The sequence below is a fragment of the Psittacula echo genome (genome assembly GCF_963264785.1).
Source record: "Psittacula echo genome assembly, chromosome: 2".
NCBI classification, from domain to species: domain Eukaryota; kingdom Metazoa; phylum Chordata; class Aves; order Psittaciformes; family Psittacidae; genus Psittacula; species Psittacula echo.
Window position 1 is genome coordinate 115,523,697 of NC_137737.1, and position 20,061 is coordinate 115,543,757.

General features: G+C 39.1%; 1 protein-coding gene across 4 annotated transcripts; it reads left to right on the plus strand.

The window, feature by feature from the left end:
• The first annotated feature begins 1,200 nt into the window (after positions 1-1,200).
• RNF138 (ring finger protein 138) lies at positions 1,201-12,834 on the plus strand. Of its 4 annotated transcripts, XM_080611640.1 has the most exons (8): positions 1,201-2,086; positions 2,189-2,483; positions 3,395-3,560; positions 4,890-5,005; positions 6,480-6,548; positions 7,035-7,140; positions 8,015-8,122; positions 9,539-12,834. In XM_080611640.1, the coding sequence occupies exons 2-8, from the start codon at positions 2,371-2,373 to the stop codon at positions 9,605-9,607; spliced, it is 747 nt and encodes a 248-aa protein (XP_080467766.1). In that variant the 5' UTR covers positions 1,201-2,086; positions 2,189-2,370; the 3' UTR covers positions 9,608-12,834. The 4 variants fall into 4 exon arrangements, with proteins under 4 accessions (XP_080467766.1, XP_080467765.1, XP_080467767.1 ...); XM_080611639.1 differs by having other exon boundaries at positions 1,201-2,483; XM_080611641.1 differs by having other exon boundaries at positions 1,201-2,483; positions 6,483-6,548.
• The last annotated feature ends 7,227 nt before the right edge of the window (positions 12,835-20,061 follow it).

Consider the following 20,061-nt stretch of genomic DNA (forward strand, 5'->3'; position numbering starts at 1 on the left):
GATAGGGCACACCTGAAGCTTGAAGCTGTGGTATAGTCCTAATGGACACAAAAACACACCAGAAGCATTTCCCAGGCTATTTCCTACTTAAGGTGTAGTTCTGTGCTTTCTTTTGACTTGCACTTGCACTGTTGAAGAGGTTACTGCCAACTCCCATTCATTACTCATTGTGCCTCTCCAGATAGACCAGCCTGGCTTCCTACTTCATTTCAGGGAAGAAGATAATCAGTTAATCATTTTAAATAATAAGGGTTTTGCCAGCCCGTGAACAGCTAAGCTAACCATTGGCAACCTTTAACAGAGCAGTGATAAGCACAAGGGAGTAGTAGCCTCCTGAGCTGGGACAACCGCAGTTACAAGAGGACATCTTACCACAACACCTCAAATCCCAGCCCTGCTTTCTACTGCCCAGGATATTCTACCACTTCCACCAGATTTTCTCCAAACCTGAAGTAAATATGTCAGCCCAGGCGATATAATTCTTCCATTTGGCCCATTGCTTTGGATATGCTTCCCTTCAGTGTCTCAGATCTCCTGCTACATCCAAATTTTGCCTGCATGTAGTCTAAAGTGAAGGTATTTAGGGCAGTCATTGGCTTAGCTGTGCTGTTTCTGCTTTTGGTTAGGAAGATATTAGCATTTTTAGGTAATGATAATTGCAATAGACCCCAAGTAAGAAAACTGAGGCAGCGTCCTTCACGGAATCACAGGATGGTTTGTCCCTCATCCTCACCTGAGGAGAGACCTGAAGCTGAGCTTTGGCTTTGTTTCCTGCAGTTCCCTCCCTCCCTTCCAAACCACCAGCCCAGATGGTGGCACGGACATTGCCTTTTGCTGTCTACCACTGGCAAACACAAAAAGCAGCTCTGATGGACATCTGAAGCCTAAATTGTTTTGAAATGCTGGAGATTGAAGGTGTATGCAAACCACAGGTCTTAGTGTTTTGCACTCTTTCTCCCCCAAAAGTCTAACTTTAGGCTAGAGAGAGAAGGACCTCCCCCGCTAGTGATCACCTCTGAACATCTAGCTGTGGTATACATGGCTGCTGTCCTAAGGAGAGAAGGGAAACAAAGGTGAAAAGACCCAGTTCTCCTCAGCCTTTGCCCCATGTCTTCGGTACAGGGTGAGAGCCCAGGCCTTGCCTTAACCTTAATCAAGAATACAATCTCCACAAGTTAATATAAATCACATAATCTCTACAAACCCATTTCCTTTTAAATATTTCTCAACATTTTGTTTGTTGTTAATCCTTCATGAGTTAAGTTCAAATGAGATCTAGATGTCCTTAACAGGTCCAAAGTCTTCCCTACCTGGAGAAATTTGTTGATATTGCTGTATCACCACCACAATATTCTTATAATCCCTTACTCTGGAAGAACAATGCAGAGACTAAGATTTGATCAGCACAAATATTCTTATATTTATATTCTTATAATCCCTTACTCTGGAAGAACAATGCAGAGACTAAGATTTGATCAGCACCATTCAGGAGATGGAAAGCCTGGCCCTAATATTATTAATACCACTAAAACTACCTCATAAAATCACCACTAGCATCAGCTGGTCTATAAACAAAAAAAAAACAAACAAACAAAAAAAAAAACACAAACAAAAAAAAAAACCAAACAGAGCAGAAACGTTTTCACTGTTGCTTTATTTGTGTAGGAAGTGATGGTAATTTCTTCTCATGTCGAGACGCGATTGGGGGTTGGCGCCCCAGACCCGGATACCCACCGCCAACACCCGGTCCTGCCGGGCACACGCTAAGGCGTGGGCCCGCCTTGCGCCCCAGAGGGCCCCCAGGTGCCGGCGCCTCGGCCTCAGGCGGCCTGAGGGCCCAGGATGGGCGGAGGGAGCGGTAGGCGGAGCGGGGAAGCCTCTCGGGCAAGGCGGAGGGGAGGCGGGCCCGCCGTGTCGCAGGAGCGCCGGCGGGCCGGGAGGCAATCGCCATGGAAACGGAGGCCCCGGTCCCGCCCCTGTCTCTGCCTCCCCACGGGAGAGCGGCGGTGGGTGACGCCGGGAGCCCGGCTGGAGCTGCGGCTGGGGCGCTACCGGCCGCTGAGGTTCCCTCCTCGAGCACCACCAGGTAGAGCGAGGCTGGGGGCGCTTCCTGGGCCAGGAAGGAAGGAAGGGAAGGAGGAGGGAAGGGCGGGGCGTGCAGCGCTTAGGCCGGGCCCGCTGTCCCCAGCCGCCGCAGCCCGGCCGCCCACCTGGTGCCAGGTGCCCACCCGCCATCTTCTACCGGACCCCCAGCGCCTTCCGCCCGCTGCTGCCCGGCGCCGCGGAAGCGTAGCGGAGCGGGGCTCGGCTCACCAGGGCGGGGCTTGCTCCTAGTCGCCGATCCGCACGGAAAGGCCCTGACGTGTTGCCATGGCCGAGGGAGCCACAGCGGCGGAGGCGTGCTTCAGCGAGGATGATTTTTACTGTCCCGTCTGCCAGGAGGTGTTCAAAACGCCCGTGAGGACCGCGAACTGCCAGCACGTGTGGGTATTCCTCCCTGCCCCCCCGTACCTCCTTCGCCCCCTTCACAAGCCTGTTCCTCCCTTCCTCCCGTTCTCTGCCTTTTCATCCTTAGACATCCCCCCTAAGCACACAGGCCCCCGGCCTGCACCCGAAGCCAGCCGCCCAGGGGCCCGGAACGGCTACCTCAGGAGGGAGCCGGCTTTGAGGCTTGCTTGTCAAGGGCTGCCCCAGCCTTTCCATGCTTCTTTCTGTTGTAGCGGATGAGGGCCGGCCGGTTAGAAAAGCCACCTCCTGAAGCAAGCCCCAGGCTGCCTGTTCGATGGAAACATCTCACGCATCTAACCTAACTCGCGGTTTTAACTTTATAGTTTCCTGCTCGTTTTCCAGCAAGGACCATAGCGTAGTTGTTCTCTCTTTTTCAGTTTATTTATTCTGCGTTTTTCAGAGCAACATTTAATTACAAAATACTGCTTTGTAGCAAAGCAAAATAGCTTTGGCAGCTGGTACACCAGGAAACAAAGTGAGAGAACCACAGAAGGCTGGTGAACTGAGATCTTTCATGCTAAATGCAGTATGTTTGGCTCCGCATAAGGACGATGAACAGGGCTTACTTTGATAGGGCTTTCCAATATCATGTGCCTGCTGCACCATTTAATATCTCATTAATGATCAATCCAGTGTACAGCTCAGGAATACTAGTCAGTAAATAGTAAGATCTTTACATAAAGTGCATTGCCAAGTTCCCCTTATTTCCGTATGCTTCTTTGTAAGAACCATTATTTCATTTTGCTTTTATTTATAAAGATTTGTATACAGTAGACCATTATTCTGACATCTTTTTTCCCCCTAATAATCAGCCAGCTTTCTTCAAGGACAAAGTATCTCACTCTTCACTTTGCTAACCTGTGTTTGTGGTAACTTTTTAATTCAGGTTTTGCAGGAAGTGCTTCTTGACAGCTATCAGAGAAAGTGGAACACACTGTCCTCTCTGCCGGGGGAGCGTGACTAAAAAAGAAAGAACATATCCCAAAAGGGCTCTAGATGTTGAAAACAGTATGAAGAAAGCTTCTGGGGGCTGTAGATGCTGTGAGAAGCAGGTAGAGTAAAACTTTACAAAAAGTTGGATAATTCTTTATTATTTTTGACCAGACACACTTTTATTGTGTGTTGTTCTTGTCTTGGAGCTGAAGACCTTATATAACAGTTTGAATTTAGCTTTTTATGGCTTGTGCGTATACTAGGTGTGCAGTGCCTGCTAGGTATGCCTAACAGTTGTAAACAGAAAGAGGATCTTGTATTGTCTATAAGGACTTTTTAAGTGGAGTGCCAGTTTTTCTGCAAAGCAATGTGAAAACTGGATATAGTCATAAAACTGGCAAAAGAAAAGTTTGACAAGAAAATTGCAGATATATGGAAAACCTCAGAAACTTTCTCTGTGGAAATAAAAGTGCCTATAACTACTATAAAATTGAATTTAAACCAAAAATGTACAGGTTGATTACTCTTGGTGTGCATAAAATCATAGACCGTTTTCCTTTGCCCCGTCAATCTGTTTGCATCCCATCATTCTCTTTGTAGAGGGGTCATTATTTTCAGAACGTTGGGTGAAATCATGACCCCCACTGAAATCAGGAGTAATCTCTCTTCTGGTATAAACAGATGCAGGATTTCAGGCGCACATTTTGCTTACATGAAATTGCATGAAATCCAGGTAGTCTTCATGTTTGTTTAATTTCACTTGGGACTTAGTTCTGCCAATGTGAAGATTAGTACTAGTGGAAAGCTGAGCTGCTTGCTTTGTTCCACATGATTCATTAGGATGAAAAGCTGGGAGAAAGAAATGATAGCAAGTTGCTGAGCTGGAAGGAAGAACCAAATGGATCCCCAGAAGAACTTAATGGAATTTAGGCACAGGATGTGATCTTATTCAGCCTCTAAACCTGTGAGCACTTTCTGACAGTGCTGTTGGACCAGAAGTTCTGATTTAGGGCATGTCCAGCACAGCTGTCTTCTGACAAATCTGAGCAACTCATTATCTTGCCTTGCATTTAAGGTGGATATACAGCCTTAAGTTGGTGCTCATTCACATTTTTATTTTTATTTTTTAATCCCTTCTCAAAGAGAAACATATTGTATTCTCAGAACACACCTAATGCAAAAAGTTTCTGCTCTGCACAAGGTAACAGCAGGCCAGAGAAGACTGAAGAAGCAGTGGTGCTTATCCCATCCTCGTGGCCCCTGTCTGTCATAGCTCATCAGTTATTGATCCTGGATTGTGGAAGTTGTAGTTCCTGTGACTTCGTTTCAGTTAAATGGAGTTTATTTGCATCTTTCACCCCTGAGAGCTCTCAGATGCCTGGCTTTTGGGGGTTTGGGGAGTGGGAATGTTCTCCAGTAATTTCAATAATTTGGAATTTCATTTGCAGGTTAGATTTTCCTGGATGAGACAGCATTATAAAACGTGTAAGAAGTATCAGGATGAATATGGTGTTTCTTCTATTATTCCAAACTTACAGATTTCCCAAGATTCTACAGGGAACAGGTAATCGGGGTGTTTTATCTATAGCAATGCGTCTCCTTTCCCTGCTCCATCCCCTCCCCCCAAAGTATTTTTTTTCCAGGGTATGCCTTTTTTGCAATAATTATTATCCCTATTTTTGTGCATCAAAAAATGACAGTTTTTGCAGGTCTTTTTCTTTACTCTTAGCACTCAGAAGAAAACCTTTCTGCTTGGTGGTTTGGAATGTCTTCCAGGGACTCTCCTAAAAAGTGTGTAATATTTGTAGCTAGCTTTCCTTGCCTTGGCAGCATTTGAGCAGCTTACTTTGTAACATATTTTTGTAATATTTAGCCCCAGGGAAGTCCCCTTCTCTTTTTATCCCTCCTCCTCTTTCCTAAGTCTGTTTTAGTGGGTATCCTGTTTCAAAACATTACTGTGCAAGCTTTTGCTTTCTGATTGAGTTTATTTTGAACTGATCTCTTACGAAACACACAAAGAACTCCAGTATGGTACACACCATAAAATACAAATGACACAATTTATTTTCAGGCAGTAAAGCTAAAGGACTTTCTTTTTCATACCTTCTCACTGATGTGTTTGTTTTGATTGGGGATTTTTGCTTATTTTTGAAGACCTTTTTTTACATATTAGTTTCATAGGTCTTTATTCTATATAGCTTGTCCTTTATTTATTTTCTTTTGATATCTGTTTTCTGTTTTTAGCAGTCTGAACTTCTCTGTGTTTGGTTTTCAACCCATCAATATATTGAAAGTGGAAGTTTAAGCTGTTACCAGAACTAGCTTCAGCAGTGTTTCACTGAAGTGACTGGATATTGTTATATCACTATTTATTGACTATGCCACTGTAGCATACCTGTGCTTATAATATTACAGAAGTATAAGAAAATGTACTGTGCCCAGATTTGTGACTGGAAATGTTCATATTCTTGGAATGATCAGTGTGTCTGTGCAGTTTCTTCTGGATTAGCTACAGGTGCATAATGGTCAAAATTATTTTCTAAATGTTTCAGTCTGTCACTCTTACTTTAGGAAATAGTTTATTTGTGCTCAGTGTAAAAAAATTAATCTTGCTGTAGTTGAAAGTTGTAAATTATTTATGTAATCCCATGGCAGTTAAATGCTTGTTTGCATAGTCTTAAGTCAAATAACTTAGAAAGTGCTTCCTGTCTTTCATTCACATAGTTCTTGGGTTTTGAGCTACTTGGCTGTAATCTCCATTACCATTCTTGTTGGCTAAATCTTTGTTGTATCATATACTGCTTTGCTATAAAGTTGTATAGTATTCCACCAAGGATCACCATGTTAACTGCATACTGAGGTTTACATTGATCCGAAGGAAAAGTTGTGAGAGTTAAATTATGTACGATTGTATGTTTTGCCTTGAAATTCATGTGACTCAATGGATTTCTCACCCTTCCACCATGTTACTCTTCAACTTTGAAAAATCTTGATAGTGGAGTAAAATAATACCAATTTTTTTTTTTCCTCATTTAAAGTAGCAGGAGTGATGCAATATCTGATAATGGCGAGATGGCTAATAATCAAATACTTCAAGGAGAAACAAGGTAGGCTGCTTATTTTTCTATAGTTAATATTAAAATAGATCCAGATGGTCATATTGCAAGCTTCTACTAATGTAAAAAACCCCACAAACACATACAACAAGTATTTAAAAATTTGTATAGTTTCCTCTCCATTTGCATCTGTACATCAGAATTTTTTTAGTACTTTCCTGGAGGATTTGTACGAAAAGATCTTACTGGTAAGTAAGATCAGGATGCAGCTGAAATCGTTACAAAAGAGTTTGCTGAAATCCAAGTTTCAGAAGAATGCATTTAGATGTACGAATAATAAATATGCTTTAAAATTGCAATTTGGAAGTAGCACTGGAACTCTATTAGATCTGCTACTATGTCAATGAGGATGGGCTTTTTTTTTAATTTTTTTTTCAAAATAAGGGAAAATAACAAGATAACAGATAATTTACACTTTCTATAGCACTGCTTCTAAAACTCTCTTTTCTGTTTAATACTGTGTATTTCTGTTTACAGTGGACACCCAACCTTCAAATGCCCCCTGTGTCAGGAAGCCAATTTTACCAGACAACGCTTGCTGGATCACTGTAATAATAGACATCTTTATCAGATAGTTCCTGTCGTAAGTATTGTTGCTTATAAATGCTTCTTAAGCTACTTTCATTAAAATTATGTGGATAACTTTGAATGTATAGTAACTGCTCTATATCTGTAAAGATCACTGTGGTCTGAGAAAAGCAATATATTTAATGCAGTGCATTTAACTTGATGGGTGACTTTCATGTGAAAATGTTTCTTGTCCAGATTCTTGTTGGTTTAAGGTGTTTCTGACTTAGCTGTCTCATTTATCTAGATGTGAAACAAACTCAGTTTTTGAGCCTGACACCCTTCTTCGTTTAGTAGTTCAAATCTGTTTCTGTAGATTCCCATTCATAACATAGCTTGTTTTATGTGAAACCTGCACTTATGTGAAAAGTAATCTAAAGTAATCAATCAAGGGAACTGAAGAAGAAAAATCTGTTTGGTTTTCTGTTCTTTTAATCTGTATAGGGTGTGTTATTTTTTCTTTTGACTTGATTGTCTCAACTGTATGAAAATTCTCCCAAACAATGAGTAGAATGCAGTAATGACTTTGTGTTCTAAATTTTAAATAACAGACATTAACTAGGAGTGCCAGACAGACATGACAATGTTACACTCCTAAGAAAAATATGAAATTTGACAAGTTGAAATGTAATTTTTGAATGTTATACAACTGAGGAAAAGAATACTTAAAATTGTGATTTTTATGTGAAAATCTCCACAGTATTTTGGTAGTGGATGAGTAATAGACTTTTTCTGTATTCCTAGTTATTTTCCTGTATTCCTGTATCCTGTATTCCTAGTTATTCCTGTAGAACATGTCTTCAGTGTGTTCTGTATTACCAATAATTTTCTTTTTTTTTTTTTTTTTTTTTTTTTCATTCTTTCTCTTTCCTGTTCCCCTTCAAATTCAGATCTGTCCTATTTGTGTATCTCTTCCTTGGGCAGATACTAACCAGGTGACTAGAAATCTTGTTAGCCATCTAAATCTAAGACACCGGTTTGACTACGGAGAATTCGTGGTAAGCTTTTTTTTCTTTGATGTGTAGGGGAATAAATGGTAACTTTTTTCTATAAACAAAATGCCAATAAAAAATTTGTACCAAACTTGTTTGTGCTCTGGACATGCTCTGTACAGAACTCAGAGGTAGCCCTGTCTGCTCTTAAACATTCCATTATCAACATGAACTGCCACTGGGAATAGATGTTTGTCAGTAGCTAAAGTCTGTTCCAAACTGATGACTGAAGTTAATGATACCTTAATGTTCTCAATCTGAACTATTTGTTCCTCCGGAACAGTTAATTACTGCTGCTTCTGGGGAAAATAAAATAGATACTGCCCTGTTTTATTGACATTTTTGACTTTTTGTGGCAAAAATGGTTAAATCATAATGCTCAGGGCTCAAAGTGCAGCTTGACTAGCTGATACTGCTGCTACAGCCTCTCTTCCAATATGTTGCGACAGGGGCTGCAATGTGAAAAAGAGAGATGTCATTAAATTATTGTTCAGGTTCCCTTCTTTCAGGCTCACTGATTAAATGACGTTGAACTAGATGAAGAATACATACACAGATGTAGTCAGTGGATGGATCGTTAAGCCACCACGCAAGTGGAGTTCTTACGTGGAATCAGAGAGCTGGAGAATTTGTGTTGTGTTTTCTACAGTTTGTCAGGCTTTGGGGTGCACTGCTTGAGCTTTGTACGAGATAAGCATAGTACTTGAGAAGTAGGCAGCCTCACTGGTTAGAGGTGGCAAGATGATGCATATTGTTCTTTGTGTAGAGTGCTCCGTGACAAAGGCATGAAGAGCTAGGAGATTGATGCAGGGGATTGGGCTCTTCAACACGAGAGCATCTTGCATGTTTGAGGATGTAAGACTGGTGATGGCAATTTTGATGTGGGGCAGCTGCCAGAACTGCATTAAAATATGTATTACTCTGGCTTATTAACAACTTGGAAGACAGCTCTTCAAAAGTAGCAGGGTTAACCACCCATCTTTTGTGATGCATGTTTGCTTTCTCATTGTAAGCAGTATGTTCTCAATGATCAATGATTACTGTTGTCTAGGGATCACATTTTGTTTTTATTAATGGAGGATGTTATGGCTGGTTGGAAGCCCTGTTACAAGAATAGTGTGACACAGTCAGCTTTTCTGAGCTGGCTGTTCTGTAATGTTATTCAGCCAGGGAGAAAAGATGGACCTTTCTGCTTAATGAGCCTTGTCCCACTCATCTGATTCTTCTCTTGGCTCATGTATCTCTTGGTATTTGGTTAAATAAAAGATACTGTGCAACATAAACAATCATCTAGTACACGTAAAGATGAGGAGTCTTCATCTAAGTGCCAATTCCTATGTAAAAATGTGGGAAATGAATGATTAAGGACTATGGTACCTCTTGAGTATTTGTCCATTTTGATGATGTTTTCATTTTGTTTAGAATCTTCAGCTTGATGAAGAAGCCCAATACCAAAATGCAGTTCAAGAATCCTGTCATGTGAACTTTTAAAGTATAGCTCCCCTTCATCTCACTGATTATCTGAGAGAAAAATCACATTATTTTTATTGGTGACCTGAAGTGTATATTAATAAAAGTGGTATTCAGTATCCACTTTTCAGGCTTAACTTTTTCGCCATGTTCATAAGGACTTTTCATAAATGATTTAGCCGGAGCTCAGATTTGACACCTGTACTGAGTTGTGGCCCTGTGGAGTTTTGGGGACCTTTTTAGAACTTCACACAGTTGTCTTTTTCTCTAACGTTTACTACTCTGTTAATTACACAGTTCCTTTTATTAATGTAAGATATTTTAATTCACCAAAACCAACTTTGAAAGTGTCTTTAGAAAGATACACCAAGATGCTCTGCTGCACTGTTGAGTTTAAGTTCAGCAGTCATCTGCTAAGATATCTATGAGATGGTAATTTTTTTTTTCTGTTCTTGTCCAATGACAAAGTTTTGTTGGATATTGTGATTTGGTTTTTTACCATCACTATGTGAATGAAAATAATAACTTCAGAAATTTTTTTGTTTTCTATGGATTAGCAATGCAGAGCAGGGTTGGTTTTGGTTTTGGGGGTTTTTTTTTCCCACCTTTCATTGAGAAAGAATAATGCTATTGCCTAGGAGTAATTACATCTATTTTTTCCTCTTTCTGGAGCATAACTGAAGTAGAATGCTTGCTTATTAAAGTGATGGGTGAGGAGTTTTCCCTGTGCTCCCAACTACTAAGGAAGATGATATACTTTCTAAGCAATTTAAGGTGACATGCAAAAGGTATGCATTTTCATATAGGAGTGTGACCAGCTAGTTTTTCATTTTGCTGGAGCTTTTCAAGAACTTCTGTTGTTGCATTTGAAATTCGAGTTTTGGTCAGTCAGGTCTTTCATGGAAGACTGTGTAACTTGAGAACTAATTGGCATCAGATCTACCAACACTGAAATTAACTTGTTTATTTTGATAGACTGTTTAAAATTTGGGTATATCAAACCAAAGGCTTGAAAAAAAGAGTTGGGAAGAAAAACTTGCTGTAAAGTAGTTACCAGAATTTCTAAGAGTCCCTATTCTAGATTTTCACATTCCCAGCAAAACCATCATTACATTCAGAGAAAACAGAGCAATAATGCAATTTTTAATTTAAATGGAAAATGTATTTGTAAAAGAACTTCAAAGTTTTTTTATTTAATACTAATGGGGAGAAGGAGAAAGAAAGGTGCACAGCTTATATTTTTGAGGTTTAAAGAGACTCTTCTGAATGTTTACCGTTTAGGACCAACATTTCATCCTATGTCACCATTGCCCATTGTCAAACTATTAATGGGTATTGTATATATGCTGGAAAACATCCTCAGTGATTTTCCTAGTCTAGTTGGTGATTTATGTATAATAGTATAAGTTGTGCAGCTGAAGTAAAATCTGCTTCTTGTGCCCTGGCTCCCATTTGCTCTCAAATAGATTTTGGTTACTCTTTAAATACTGGGATATTTCATATTCCAAAGGTTGAAATGCCTCATTCGGCAATGTAACAGGTTTCAGAACTGATTCTTAGTTCTAGTATGTTGAGTATTGGAACTAAACCACTATACACTCTAACTTGACATTTCTCTTACATTTCTTGAGTGTAAAACATTACTGGAGCCATAGCTAGCTAAAACACAGAGGAAGTTGGCTATCTCAGAAACATCTGAATGTTATATCCTTTTAATAACAACTTAACTTGTCTTGCATTCTGTTACTGGCTTAATACAGTATTTTCACAGCAGCCCATGCTTTAATCTTGTACTCCAGCTTGCCTGTTTGCCCTTGTCATGGTTTAATCCCATACTCTTGTCTGTGGGTTCTCACTCATCTGTCAGCTCTAGTGCTTGTGTGACCACATACTGGTTTGGAGTGGTTCACTGATCCAGCTGAAAAAGTTGTTTAGATTTTGCCTTTCTCTTTTTGTTCTATAAAGCCAACTATGAAATAGTGCTCTTAGAAAGGAGTTTCAAGGTAGCCTGATGCTAAAATTTTAGCTTTTTAAAGTAAAAATGCATACCGTGGTGATTTTATTACTGCATATGTTTCCTAAGGAATTTAATAGTTATATGTAAGTTTAGTTAAATTTTTTAGATTCAATAAAATATTTATATGATCTGGCAATAAATGCCTACAGCCAATACAGATTCAGAATGCCTCATGGACACTGGAACTAGTTATTTCTATTACTTGAACATATCTTGAGAATTGCAAATGGAATTACATCTCTTTTAAAACTCTGGGAAACAAATTTTTCTTATAGCAATAATTAGTTGTCACTTAATGCGTAGTTGCTGAACATTTTAGTCATGTTTAAATGTTGAAAGACTTGAATACACATTTTAAAGCAACAAATGTGTATTAATGCAATATAAAAAAAACCCTTGCAAAATATTTATCCTCTTTATTTGTGTATGTTAAAATCTGTATTGGCAGGCACTGTCTTGCTTAAGATTTTATACTTTTAATATGAAGAGATTGCATCCAATACATTCACTAGGTAAGCGTTTAATGAAAATATCTATTTAAATAATGCTGCTGCTGGTCATAATCTTTCTAACTGCAACTCAGACATGCAGAAAAAGCTGTGTATCTGTGATGGGTGATGCTTGTACTCAAAACTTGCGATCTTTACTGGAAGATTGCTGTTTAACAATGTTTTTATGTTCATGTTGCATTGTGTATGGTTTCAATATGGAATATTATGTTTGAATTGTACCTTCTATTTTTTCTCTTATTAAAGTATTTTATTTTCTGTTTGGGTTTTTTTTTTTTTGGTTTTTTTTTTTTTTTTTTGTTGTTGTTGTTGCATAATAAAGATGATCAGTCCTCTTGATGCTGCTACTTCCTTTTCAGATGCTTTCTAAGCCTAAGTACATGGTCAGTTTTATGCCTTCACACTTTGATGACTGGAGTGGCATGTATGTTGCTGAAATCAATGAGTTGTGGCTCATGATCCATTACTGAGCTGACAAGTTACCTTATGTCACATCTTCAGATCTTTCCATGAAGCAGAAAAAATGATTGGTTGACCCAAACTTACTTTGTGCTTGTTTTCTCCCTTCAATGTTCGTATGTTGCTGTCCCATGTAATGTGAATAGAAAAATAACATCCTAAAAAGAGAGAGAAAGAAATATGCAACACTTGGGGCCAATAGCAAGCCTTGTTATTTAAAGTTGGATCTGCCGAGGAAATGGTTTTCTGAGGAAAGAATTGTCAGTAAGTTTGGGCCATTTGCATTATTGGACCATATTTTTGGGCTGAAAAAATTGGTTATTTCTTGTGCTTTTACATTTGAAGGTCATACAGATGACAATATGGTTATGGAATTGACTTATTTTGAATGATAGAAATATAAAAAAAGCAAATTTACATTTTATTAGTTCATTCTTTCCCCTTAGAACCTGGTTTTCTGAGCATTAAATAAATCACTATCTCCTAAATCTGGTCATTAAGCCCTTTGTTAGAAATTCCATTTGATTTTCTTTTACTATAGCAATGCATTCTCTTGGAGAGAATGCACTCAGTGTCTGTCTGGCATTCTCATTGGCAGTATGTTGGTTATAGGCTATATGAGCTCTAGAGAGCTCCCCTTTGTCCTGCTCCAGTCCTAAGCCATGGTTTCATACCCAGGGAGAGAGGGGTACTTTGCCCACCCAGGCCATCTTTTCACGGTAGTCAGGGCTAGAAGGTTGTATTTGGAAAGCGTTCCTGGGTCCCTCTTCTTAGATGCGGCTTTTGAGTCCAGTGAGATTTGAATGCATGGGTGCCTGTGAGGTTGCTGCTGTAAAAGAGTGGGGATAGTGTATGAGCTAATGTATTTTATATACCCTTTGTTTTGTGCTGAAACAGACACACTAATTCATGGATGTTCTTAAGATGTGCACTTAAATATGTCTTGTAAACACTGTGCCATTTGTGTAATGACTGCAAAACCTGCCAGCCAGGTTATTGCTGGGAAGCAGAGCTACAAGAATATCTGACAAAAGCATCTTCAGGTTTTTTTTAGAATCGCAGAAACTAGCATTGAAAGTGTGTGTGTGTGTATATATATATATAGTATATAGTTTGTTCTCTATGCAGTGTCCATGTAAATTTGCTCGAGGTATCAGGTTTCTTTTGTGTCCTGTTGTGGATATGTTTGAAAACATATAGGAGACAAAATTCAGGCCCTCTGGGAAGGCTTTTAAATAATGTTAAAATTGCCACTTCCTGGTAAATTACCAGACTGTTGCTAGGGTAAAGCATAGACTGTTTTTCCCCCCCCCCCCCCCTCCTCATGAGTAAAGTAGGTCTGTACTGTGCTTACTATCCTCAAACTGTAGGTCTGCTCTGGGAAGGACCGCTTTTCACCTCTTCATTTTCCAGCCGTTACCAGCCTTATTCTATCTGTAACATGTTCTGTATTGTTCATATGCACCTCTGGCTGTGCCGTCTATATTTTGGGACTGATGTAGGCCTTGGATAAATGCAGTAACTAAGAAACTTAGCATTAATAATTTCTGGAGTTCACCTGCCACGCTTACTCATATGGCTGGAGGAGTTTATATTTCTCAGAATGTGTTTGCAGTTTGAAACAATCTTACCAGTCAGATTTTATTGACTTTCAATGCTTTTTAGAGCATTTATTTTGTTGTTTTCTTTCAAGGGAGGGTCTGTTTTTGGATTGGAGAGATTAGGATGATGCTTAAAATCAAAAACATCCCATGCAGAACAGTTCTTTATGGTAATAGGCACTTGTTTTTTGGAAAGCCTTGCATTAAGTTCTCTGGTTTTGCAGATACGGGCAGAAGACAGTAAGAAGATGGTGGCTTTTTTCTCCGGGGTAACTGCTGTGGCGCTAGTGTCGCAGAAGGTTTATGAGATGTATCAGCTCCGTTGTGAGACTGTTCAAACTTTAGTAGTTTCTTTTATGGATTTTTCTTCTTTCATTATTCAAACCACAAGAGGGCACTGAGTATTTTTGGATTGTCTCTAAATAAGGATAGCATTTAAGGATGCTAATTCACTAAGTAATTGTACTCTGAGACACTTTTAGATATGGGATTTCTATGCAGATGTTTCATAAAATGAAATAAATCATTTATATGTTTTAAGGATTAAGAGACTGACTGAGGTCATTCCAATCTACAGATAGAATATTTCTAACTTACTGTAAAATCTCAAACTTACACATTTGCTTGTGTGCTTTATCATCTGTGGCAAATAAGTCGTGTTCCCCCAACACTCCACTCTGGGGACAGCTGAGTGGCCGCCAGTTCACGAGTGAAGGTGAAATGTAGCATGTGCATGCAAACCCCGTTCACTTGCAAGACCTTTCCTTCCTCAAACGCGTTCTTTACAGAGGTCGTCTTTAACCCGAAGCGTTGCAAGTGCACACAGGAGTCACAGGGGGGCACCTGAGGATTGCTGCAGTCTGATAGTGAGCGATGGTATCATTGCTGGGGTTTTTGACTTCTTGTTTTCTGAAACTGAGACATGTCAACGACCTCACTGATTCCATCTGCTGCAGTGATGATGTCCACCAGGTGCCAAGTACAACCACACTTCATTACCCCTTCATATTACTTAGGTCTTCTAAGTTGTTCTCTGGCAGCACGTGCAGTAGTTTGGGGTTAATAGAGGCCTCCGGAATTAAAACAGAAATTCTTCCAGCTAAGGCTCATGCTCCCTCATCTGGGAGAGAGCTAAGTACCCAGCGGCCAGCTACAGTTACTTTAGCAGCTGCATATCAGTCAATTTGTTTCACACTGTAATCTGATTCATATTTACCATGAAATAAGTTTGTGTAAAAACATGTCAAACATGATTCAGACTCCTGTGAAAGGGGGAGAGGTGAAATCTTCTATGAATAATTACTTAATGTATAAAGGATGGTTTTCTCACACAAACTGTAAGAATGGTTCAAGTACATGTCTGAAGTGGCAGTGGGAAGGAAGGTATGCAGTGTTATACACCCAAGCTTCTGTGGTTTGCTTTTTAATTTACCTGCAGTTAAGCAGTGTGAGGAAACTGAAGGTTTGCTTCATTTTCGTGACAACTCTTAATCAAAGCAAACATGTCTTGTTTGCTCCTCTGCAAGAAGATAGAATACTTGTGTTTGATATTTTCTGTGATTTTTACATTCTCACATTATATTCCATATGACACCCACTAGGCTTGTAAACATTGGAGTTTTGTTCCTTGAAATACTTAGGTGTTCAACTTGGAACATTTTGGTTTTGATTGAGGGTCTCTTATCTTGCACATTTATTTGACAACCCTTATCTTCATTGGTGATTCAGCCAAGGAGATACTATTGCAGTGTTACCCCCATTTGGGGAATTTAACTGCTGGAAAAGTGAAACTAATTTGTGCAAGATAATGCAGGAAGCTTGAGGCAGGACAAGCAACAGTCCACTGACCGAGAATAATAGACTGTTTGAATATCCTCCTACTCTTTAACATTTGGTCTCTAAGCACTGCTAAGTGGGGTACGTAATGCTCCACAAGCCAGCACTTTTCAGGATAATTTAATGAATTCATACCACTTGAAATTGACACTGAAACTTACAATCAGTCAGGTTCCACCCAAATGTCAACAAGCATCCATGAATCACCATTGTTTGCTGAGGAATACACTGATAGCAAAATTATCAAAGCATCTGTGCTGAAATAGAGAAGATCAATGACACTATTCAAATATGAATAGTGTCAAATATTCAAATACCTACTCAAAATGCTAGAAAATCACTGGCTGTATTGAGCTATTTTTAACTGGTTTTATGTTTCTCTGTAGTTAGCTGTTATTGTACTCTGAAATTAAGTTCCTTTGGCTTTTAATAAGAGCATTTTTGCCATCCTGTACTTTACTGATTTTTTTACATTCTCTCTGCCCCTATTACTGTCTCTTCCCAGTAGCAATCTTCCCTTCCCAGCAATCTTCTGCAGACATAGCTTTGCAAAGAAGACTAAAGCAAGTGATTTACCCCTCTGCATTGGACAAAGCCTGATGAATGTTCCTTCTGCAGGGGGATAAGCACCACAGTATTATTATTATTATTATTATTATTATTATTATTACCTGTGCTGAAGTTGTGACCACCAGCAACATTGCTGCTAGGCAGATGTAAAGAAACAATGCCTGTGCAAGGGAACATGCAATTGCTCTGTGGTGCTCCCCATGTGGCTGGTACTAGCAAAGTGAACTCAAAAGGAGATGCAAGTGGTCATTGGATCTGTGGCAAGCTCCACATCAAGTTCTGATGTCTTTTTGTAGCTTCTGCTAGCAGCGTGGGAACATGTGGGTATATGGGGAAAGAAATGTAATTGACTGGCAAAAGCTCAGATTTTGCAGGTGTCTCTTACAGTTACTCAGGGCTCATTAGATAGCCTAGCACTCATAAAAGTTGTGAAATATGTTCAAGACAAAGAATTGCAAGAAAGGAAAAAAAACAGTCAACCAGTTAAAGATTGCTGCCCCTTCTGCTTTGTGTTTAATGTTTTAACTTTTCCTCAAACACAGAGCTTTTAGTTAGGACACTGGTGGACTCTATCAGCAGATCAAAAAAATGGAAATGACATCCTTGAATTCCACAGTTCCCTAACCATGTCAAGAAGGGACATGCATTACTTTGGCTGCTATATGTCCTGGTAACTGTAAAATAAAGAAATAATCCAAGAGTGCTATTCTTTTTGTACATCTGAAAATGTACACCATCTATTCAAATAGGTTGTTCCGTCCTTTATTAATTAATCTCCAGGAATGGTCAGTTATTTCTTACTGTAGGTCTTGGTCTTAGAAGTATGATATGGCTGTAGTGCTTTCTATCTTCAAAGAAAAATGCAAGGAGTTGCACAGCAAAACCCTGAAGGAAAATAAGAGGTAGGTATATTGCCTGAACATAGACAGTAAGTCAGTGATAAAGCAAGATGTTTGCCATTGTAGAGAACGTTCTCATGAAAGTAGGCAAGGTCTGTAGAAAAGATATGTGCTTGGATAGAAAAAACTTCTTTAAGACTGCCCATCCATTAATTACTTTCTCCTCAACATTATTAAAAAAGTATTAAAAAAGCATTTAGCTACTTCATGGGTGACACCAAAATTTATGACAAGAACTTCTGTCTTAAAAAGTCCTGATAGCCTGTTGTTCATATATTGTTTATTTTTCTGTTGGATCTTGTTTAATTATACTAGATAACTGGTTGAAGTATCAAAACTCTTGAGTTTAATTCATGTAAAAGCTGTGTGAATTGGAGGAAAAACATGTACAGGGACTGTACTTTACAATGTATAAAGCTTACTTTTGTAGAAAAAACCTAGCATTATAAGAACAGCAATATCTACAACTGCTACTTCCCAATGGATCAGCAATGAAGTAAGCATGGATCTGACAGCTAGAAATTGCTCAGGTGTCCTCATTACCTGTTCTTTCTTGTCAGCTCTGATTCTTGAAATAGTATGGAAGTGGAAGGTATTCCTGCCCATGGTAAGCGGGTTGGAACTACATGATCTCTGAGGTTCCTTCCAACCCAAACCATTCTATGATTCTATGACATGTTATTATTTTTTATATAATCGTTTAGGAGTCTGCATTTACAATACAAAATCTAGGTGCCATTTTTAGTTTCTGTGATGATCTAACCAGGTAGGTAGTCTGCAAAAGTAAAAGGTTAGCACAGGCTGATCATAGAATTACCACAAGTAGCTTCCATTGAAGCATAAGAAGCTGTGGCAATTTCAGCACTCTCTGGAAGCTATTAAGTAGAAGAGATGACTGAAGTTGGAAGAAACTAAAACTAAAGAGTCACAGAGTGGTGATAGTACAATGGTACTGACATTTTAAATATGAATTTGTATGGAAGTTTTAAATAACCCAGAAGAATTATTTCAGTCAGTGACAAATACGGTGTTTCATATATATATCAATAAAGGAAACTGCATCACCTTTTCTAAAAGCAAGATACTGAAATTATGTTGCTGACAGATTTATTTTTTCTTAATGTGCAAGAATTTATCATTTTAACTTTCTGTCAAAACTTGCATGTTTTATAATAAGTTAATGTCTTACCTGCCGAGTCTTGCTGTATTTCTGTTGTTCAAAAGGTTATATATCACAGGATGGTTGTGGTGAGAAGGCATCTCTGGAGACTGCCTTGTCCAATCCCCCTGCTTGCAGCAGGGCCACCTGCAGCAGTTTGCTCAGGGCTGTGTCTGGTTGGGTTTTAACTGCCTCCAAGGATGGAGACTCCACAACAATTTGTGCAACTTGTTCCAGTACTTAAACCCCCTTAGAATAATAAAAAAAGTTTTCTTATATTTCAGTGGCATTTTCTGTGTTTCAGTGTGTCCATTTCCTCTGTACTTCCATTTTCTTGTGTTCATTTCATCCTGTATTTCAATTTGTGTCCAATACTTTTTCTCAGAGCAGTGCTTACAATAGTTAAAATAAGGTTAGTTATTGTGGTATAGTAATGACAAATTTTGCTTACTGGACAAGAAAAGGAAGGTAAGTTAATCGTTGATGAAAGGACAAAGGTTTTGATTTATGGTATTTACTGTCTTACGTACCAAGTTGGTCTGAAATTCTGTCCATGCAGCTTCTGACTGGAGAACAACATGGGCTGTTTTTTTGTTCCTGTGCTCCTAACTTGGCTTCTTCTTCAGGTGGTCTGGAGTCAGGTAAGGAAACAAAGAATATATATTCTCTATATCATAGAGAAACCAATGCAGCTTAAGTTGAGTTTGAGAGGAAAAGACTAAGGTACGTTGCTTTTGTAAAATAAGAATTCTGTTGTCATCTGCATGGAAGATAGAGAAAGATTTCTGCTTCCTTGGGGTCCTAGTGCTGCTATTTTTAATAGGCTGTACATGGGAAGAGCTTATCTTGCATTCCCTATTTAAGCAAAATATCCATGAATATTCAAAGTACCACTACCAGAAAAGCAAGTCTGGGGCTAGAACCAAGATAAATATTCAAATTTATTTTGCTTCTCCATATTTGAATGGAAATAGGATTTTCTTATTTTTTGCTATAATGCAATGTATTTGATAAGGAAATTGGTGCCTTTTTAGCCACTGGATATACTTGGATATGACCGTTCTCTGTTCCTCCAATCCAGCTGAACTATTAAACGCCAAAAAGTAACAGCTTAGATTTTGTATTTCCTGTCTTTTGTAGTGAAATACAGCATTTTTCTCATCTTGTGATAATTTATTGTAGAGACCAGGAATTTTGGTAGTACACAGTACAACACACACTCATACGTCTCCCAAAGTCAAGAGCTCAACCTCATGTCCCCAGCTTTGCCATAGTCCTGTATCCGTCACAACCCCAACATCACACTTCCCTTGTGTTGACATTGCCCATCATGACTACCTGTTAGTCTGTTCCCAGTCTTCTGGAAACTCAAGTCTTAGCTTCGTTTAGATTCCTCTACAGGCTTTGGTACAGCCTATAGTAGGT